This window comes from Mus pahari, chromosome 14 (assembly GCF_900095145.1).
Source record: "Mus pahari chromosome 14, PAHARI_EIJ_v1.1, whole genome shotgun sequence".
Lineage (NCBI taxonomy): Eukaryota > Metazoa > Chordata > Mammalia > Rodentia > Muridae > Mus > Mus pahari.
In genome coordinates this window covers 61644283-61651470 of record NC_034603.1, presented here as the reverse complement: position 1 = coordinate 61651470, position 7188 = coordinate 61644283, and the positions used below count along the sequence as shown (strand labels likewise).

The following is a 7188-nucleotide window of genomic DNA, read 5'->3' as shown; positions in this document are numbered from 1 at the left end:
AGGGGTACACAGTGGTAGGATGCTGCAGTGGTACACAGTGGTAGGATTCTGCAGTGGTACACAGTAGTAGGATGCTGCAATGGTACACAGTGGTAGGATGCTGCAGTGGTACACAGTGGTAGGATGCTGCAGTGGTACACAGTAGTAGGATGCTGCAGTGGTACACAGTGGTAGGATGCTGCAGTGGTACACTGTGTGGGGATAAAGGAACAGGGAAAGTGGCAACCCTCCCATCCAAGATCTCATGCCATCAGATGTCTGCCTTTGGAGAATCTTTTCCCCTGGTACTAGCTAGCCTGAAATCAGGTGGGACTTAAGGCCAGTAGGATTCTGGCTGGCTTTTCATGTTGTCTGGAGAAGGCACCTGAGGGCAGCTAAAGAGCCACCTAGCCTAGATACATTGTAACTCCTAAAGTGAACTACTCTAGCTAGTCCCTCCAGCATTCCTTCACCTGGTCCCCAAGGGCTCTGATTCCCGAGTGTTCAGTCACTCTTAGACCTCTGGGCCCTGATGGAATTGCCTAGACACACTGGAACAGAATAGCCATCAGGTCAAAGAGCAGGCTTTCCTGTTCACGGGTCGCTGTGTCCCTGTCTACCCTCCATTCTAAAATTCTCTCTCTCCCTTGAACCTCAGCTCTGGATGTAACCCATCTCTGTCCCCAAGCTTTCCCTGTTGTGGCCCAGAAGCCTATGCCAAACAAGGGCTTCAAAACAAAGTCCTTATTCTGAACTGAAGGGGGAGAAGTGTAAACAAGTCGAGCCGCCCGCCGGCTCCACACAGCCGGGTGGGGGCTGTTTTCCCCCTCTTAGCCCATGTGGAATGTCAGAAAGGCTGGAATCAAAGTGGGAAGGACAAGAGGCCAGTGTGGTGGGGACTAATTCACACAGTCACTACCTGGTGGAGGATTAGCAGCCCAGCCAGCTGCCCAGCCACACGGTGTGACATTGTGCAAAGCACCACATGCAATCCGCGTTTGTGTCGGCTCCAGTTGGCATGCGCTAATTTCGAAGAATTAGAGTACAGCCTTGCGTGACTCCACATGCAAGTCAGAGGCGGATTACAGACTGGCAAGGTTTGCTGACACTACACAGGAGGACTTTTTTTTTTTTTTTTTTCTGGTCACAAGGGTCTTTGACACCCTTGTGTATGTTGGTATCTCCCAGGGGGCTTCCAGGTGTGGCTAGCTTTGGACATGGGTCCAAGATTCAACCACTTCAAGTTAGCCAACACACCCTTACCCCAGTGGGAGAAAGACAAAAGCCAACCTCACGATGAAAAACTAGGCTTCATCCAGGTCACCGGACGGTGTTTCATTCCAGGATCCCTTGAGAGAGCTTGAAGCCCTTTTCTGCCACCTCTCCTCCCTGTGGCTCGAGTGTCACCTCTCTGCCATGTTCTCACTTTGAAAATGGTAGTGAGCACATAGAGGTCTGTGGCCCATCTCTTCCTATATTAGCAGCTCTGTGACCTTGGGCAAGTTGCTTAACCTCTCTGTGCCTTAGATTATTATGTACACAGTGGTAAGTTGAAGGATGTCCAGGATACTGACAGACAGTAGGTGTTGGGTCTCTGTGAGCTCTTATCTACATTATCTTATCTCTGTGAGCTTTGTGTATTCACAAGTATAAGTCCCCATGTTACAGCCTCTGGGGGAGAGGTAGGAATCCGTCCATTCTCGCTTCCTCCGTGTTCAGAGCTGTCCCTCTTTCTCTGGCTCTTTCAGGAATGTGAGACTTATGAGAAATGCTGCCCCAATGTGTGTGGGACCAAGAGCTGTGTGGCAGCCCGCTACATGGATGTGAAGGGGAAGAAGGGCCCTGTGGGCATGCCCAAGGAGGCCACATGTGACCATTTCATGTGCCTACAACAGGGCTCTGAATGTGACATCTGGGACGGCCAGCCTGTGTGTAAGTGTAAAGATCGCTGTGAGAAGGAGCCCAGCTTCACCTGTGCCTCTGATGGCCTTACCTACTACAACCGTTGCTTCATGGACGCCGAAGCCTGCTCCAAGGGCATCACGCTGTCTGTGGTCACCTGCCGTTATCACTTCACCTGGCCTAACACCAGCCCTCCACCGCTTGAGACCACGGTGCATCCCACCACTGCCTCTCCAGAGACTCTTGGGCTGGACATGGCAGCCCCGGCCCTGCTCAACCACCCTGTTCATCAGTCAGTCACCGTGGGAGAGACTGTGAGTTTCCTCTGTGATGTGGTAGGCCGGCCTCGGCCAGAGCTCACTTGGGAGAAACAGCTGGAGGACCGAGAGAATGTGGTCATGAGGCCTAACCACGTGCGTGGTAATGTGGTGGTCACCAACATTGCCCAGCTGGTCATTTACAACGTCCAGCCCCAGGATGCTGGTATATACACCTGTACGGCTCGGAATGTCGCTGGTGTCCTGAGGGCTGACTTCCCGTTGTCAGTGGTCAGGGGCGGTCAGGCCAGGGCCACCTCAGAGAGCACTCTCAATGGCACGGCTTTCCCAGCAACGGAGTGCCTGAAGCCCCCAGACAGTGAGGACTGTGGAGAGGAGCAGACACGCTGGCACTTCGATGCCCAGGCTAACAACTGCCTCACTTTCACCTTTGGCCACTGCCACCACAATCTTAACCACTTTGAGACCTACGAGGCCTGCATGCTGGCTTGCATGAGTGGGTCATTGGCCACCTGCAGCCTGCCCGCCCTGCAGGGGCCTTGCAAAGCTTATGTCCCACGCTGGGCCTACAACAGCCAGACAGGCCTATGCCAGTCCTTCATCTATGGCGGCTGTGAGGGCAACGGTAACAACTTTGAAAGCCGTGAGGCTTGTGAGGAGTCGTGTCCCTTCCCGAGGGGCAACCTGCACTGCCGGGCCTGCAAGCCCCGGCAAAAACTTGTTACCAGCTTCTGTCGGAGTGACTTTGTCATCCTGGGCAGGGTCTCTGAGCTGACCGAGGAGCAGGACTCGGGCCGTGCCCTGGTGACCGTGGATGAGGTCTTAAAAGACGAGAAGATGGGCCTCAAGTTTCTGGGCCGGGAGCCTCTGGAAGTCACCCTGCTTCATGTAGACTGGACCTGTCCTTGCCCCAATGTGACAGTGGGTGAGACACCACTCATCATCATGGGGGAGGTGGATGGTGGTATGGCCATGCTGAGACCCGATAGCTTTGTGGGGGCATCGAGTACACGGCGGGTCAGGAAGCTCCGTGAGGTCATGTACAAGAAAACCTGTGACGTCCTCAAGGACTTCCTGGGCTTGCAATGAAGCTAGCTCGGGTTCCCTGACCCTCCCCCACCCACCCACCCACCCATCCCTGCCCCCAGTCAGCCCATCAGGTGATTTCAAGTTAGACAGCTTTGGCTAGGGAAGAAACATTAGCTAACATGTGGGAAGAAAGCCACCCTTAAAGCCTCAGCATCATCTGTATGTTCTCTCTGCCTCTCCGTGGTCTCACTTTGAAAATGGTAGTGAGCACTAGACCCCTTTAGAGGTCGGTGACCCATCGCTTCCCATACTACCAGCCCTGTGACCTTAGGCAAGTTGCTTAACCTCTCCGTGCCTTAGATTAGTGTGTACAAAGTGGGAAGAGCGGTTGTACCCCCTGGGCTTAGAAGAGAGCAATATGCTAAAGGAAGTTGGGGGGCCTGACAGGTTCTTTGGGTTCAATAAAATGTCTGTATCTCTACCCCAGTCCCCAGCACCCACCCCAGACAAGGTTTCTCTGTGTAGCCCTGGCTGTCCTGGAATTCACTCTGTAGACCAGGCTGGCCACGAACTCAGAGATCTGCCTGCCTCTGCCTCCTAAGTACTGGGATTAAAGGCATGCACCACCACATCTGGCTAGAAGGTCTGTTTCTCTTATAGCTGAGAAGGGGGCTGGCAAAGGGAAGAAAGGGCATAGGTAAGTTGTTTCCCATGGGTGGTTCCCTCGGGCAGTCTCATCCCCCTTTGCTGACCCATGCCCCTCTGCCCAGTCTCCTAGCCTGGGGTCAGGAGGAGATGCCATCTGTATTGTAGAATGGTTCAGCTTGTATAGGAGGTATGTGGGAAGAGAGAGATAAGAGTTCGAGGATCACTTAAGACAACTGCCCTACTGCGTGCCACCCCACTACATGGCTGTAGTCAGAGGCCACCCACATCAAGGGTGGTGAACAGTGGGAAGCCACAGCACTCAACCTAGGCTCTAACTTATCCTAATGAAGGCTGAAGGGACGGCTGCCTTTGGTCGAGTCAGTTCGTGTCACCACACCAAGCGAATCCATGTTTTCTTTCCTTAGCTGCTTTGGTTTGTTTGTGTGCTTCTGTTCATTTCAGCTCAGTGGACACTTCCTGGGTGTCAGGTGCTAGGACCATAGAGACCTGATTCTGCTCTACTGGCCAAGTCGGAAGGCAGTGCTGAGCCTCGGCTCCCCTAGGAGCCAGTGGGTGATTGACAGCGGCGAGGCATTTTCGTCTGATGAGCCAGGTGCTCTCACGTGCCATGGACTTCCTAGGAGAAGCCCAAAGATGTGTTTTGGTAGCAAGAGAAATAAAGAAGACAAAGGCAGGAGGATCAGGGGACAGAACAGACAGCCTAGGCATCAAAGAGGAGGTGGACCCAGGGAGAATGAATATTGCTCGATGTTGCCATCTGGTGGTACATATGGGCACCTGCAGGGATCAGGAGGAAAGCTCTATCTGGGAGGGGCCTGGGAGGGGCCTCTTGGCGATGGCAGCTCTGAGATCACTTGTTTCCTCTGGTCCCAGACACAAAGGCACTGTGTAGAGGATTTGGAACCCCTCTGTCATCTCCTCATCTGCCCTGTTCCCTCCTCAGCCCTTCATTCTGTCGACGTCCCTCCAAAGGAAGCACCGTGAGATGCCCTAATATCTTCCTCAAATATACGGAGGACAATACTGAATAAAATTTCATAGTGTCAACTGCTCTCGTGTGTGGCTCTTTTAGGAAAGTGAGGAAGGGGCTGTGATCATGTCATTGACTCTGGTGACCTCTTAGGAGGGAAGTCTGGTCAATGGCACCATATTTGGGCTGTGGAGGGACACAGTAGCCTCTCAGGTCCCCTGTGAAATACGAGGCTCCTTAACCACACTCTGAAGAGTTTATGAAGTAACCGGGAGAAAACCTAACCAAGAAGGCAGGGTGACTTTTCCTCACTTGTAGACAAGGCGGGCTATGGCCCCGGTGTGTGGCCTAACTGCTCTGTGGGGGACAGCGGGGATCAGGGCCACAGACAAGATCCTCCTGCCTCTAATACTGTGGAGTCTAAGTGTGAAGGTGGGAGGGACAAAAGCAGGGCAGGTGGATGCTCTGCTGTGACTTCTAGGGACAGCAGGAAAAGGCCTGCTCTCCAGGGTCCTCAGGGTGCCCGAGTTCTGACAAAGCTGGCAGTCGTGCATTTGAACCCAGGGAGACTTACTGTTGTTCTCCAGGTGTGGAACCCACAGCCTGTTTCATCCTCAACAGGGGCACCCCTCCCTTGCATTTCCATGGGGTTCTCAGGGCTATACCCAAAGGAGGAATTCAAGCCAGACCCAGCCTAGCCTAGAGCAGCTTCGGGGCAGGGGGCGGGAAGGCCACGCCATCACTAAAGGACACTGAGCAAGGAGCCTAGCCCTCAGGATGACATGAACGATGGTCACTTCCCAACCTGGTCAGGCATCCAGTGAGGGTGAGGACTGTCACCGCACTCTGTCCACAGCAGCCTGGGGACACTGACTGAACCTGCATCTAGGCCACAATGTCCAACAAATGCTCTCAGAGCGTCACCTGTCACCTGCCGCTTTAGTTCACGTGTATAAAGAAGAGTCAGTTAGGTCCAGTTTGCTGTTCTGCTCCCCCGGTAGAGAGGGAGATTCAGGGGAAGCAACCACCTAGCCCAGGAGACCAGGGCTCGCCAAGGCCCGAATCCAGCTTCCATCACTAACTTGCTGTCTCTGAACCTCTTCATGCCTAGCCGCACAAAGAGTAGTAAGAACACTTACTTTCATCGTGTGGCTGTTGTTGTGTGTGTACAGGCACACTCACACACGTTCACTCACACTCGCACACATCCTCATGTGTGTGAAAGCAGGGACACGTGTGGCCATCAGAGGACAGCCTCGGGTGTCTGCCCCCCCCCCTTTCACTCGGGACTTGTACATACCACCCAGCTGGCCTGGAAGCTTCCAGAGACTCTCCATATCCCATCTCATCCCAGGAGCATTGGGGTTCCAGATACGCGCTACCTCGCGCCTGGCGTTTTTTGTGAGGTCTAGATATTCACTCTCAAGTCCCCGTGGTTATGAGGCAAGTGTTTACCACTGAGCCCATCTCCTCTGCCCTGGATTTGTTGTTTTGCTCTAGACAGAGTCTCTCAGTGTAGCGCAAACTTACCTCAGCCTCACTCTCCAATCCAGATTGGTCTCAAACTCATGATTCTCCTACTTCAGTCTCTCAAGCGCTGAGGTGACGGGTTTGTTCCACTACGGTGCCTGTGTAGTCATAGCACTTGGAGAGACTTAAGATTCGACCCAATACCCTTGTAAGAACACAGCCTGGCCTAGAGTGGTCCTTTTACCCTCTGAGGCTCCTTGGGCAAGGACCCCAGGGCCAAACACTCTACCTCATCATTCTAGGCATTGGGCCTCTGCAGGCTTCTGATGTTCAGAGGACATCCGAAATGAGCCCCTTACGTGGGGCTGATTTGGGGCTCAGAAGCTTTGGGGCTTACTAGGGGACGAGTGTCTGAGGAGCTATGACCATCTCTGACATGCTGTGTGAGGCTGTTTCTCTCTGGAAATGCCACCTTGCCTTTTTCAGCCTCATGCTCCTGAGTCGCCTTCATGCAATGGCTGACCACAAGCAAGTCCCCAGGCTGGGCAGTCACCTGGCTCAGTTTGCTGGACAAGCACGCCCTCAGTCCTGCTCCAGGACACAGGAACCCAAGGCCATGTCCAGCAAGGCCGGCCTCGTGCCTTCCTGCTTGTGCTGGAGCTCGCCCCTTGCTAGCTCTAGGCTGTATGGCTCTCCCTACCACTAGCCTGCTCTCCAGGCCTTTTCTCCCTTTCTAATCTATTCAGGCTTGGCTGACACTAGACCAGACCGTCCCCACCATCCCTAAGCAAGGCACTGTGGCTTTGTTTACCCTCCTCCCTCCCAGCCTCCTAGGACACTCTGTCCCATTGTCTGGCCAGCTGCTCACTAGTCTGATGTCACCCTCTGGGC

The 7188-nt window shown here is 53.8% G+C and overlaps 1 protein-coding gene across 1 annotated transcript in view; it reads left to right on the top strand.

Moving 5' to 3' along the window:
* The window catches only part of Wfikkn2 (WAP, follistatin/kazal, immunoglobulin, kunitz and netrin domain containing 2), a 6607-nt gene extending 1699 nt beyond the window's left edge, over positions 1 to 4908 (top strand). The window contains exon 2 of the mRNA XM_021213044.2: positions 1728 to 4908. Coding sequence (XP_021068703.1) covers positions 1728 to 3248 — 1521 coding nt within the window. The 3' untranslated portion in view covers positions 3249 to 4908. The remainder of the gene's footprint in view (positions 1 to 1727) is intronic.
* The last annotated feature ends 2280 nt before the right edge of the window (positions 4909 to 7188 follow it).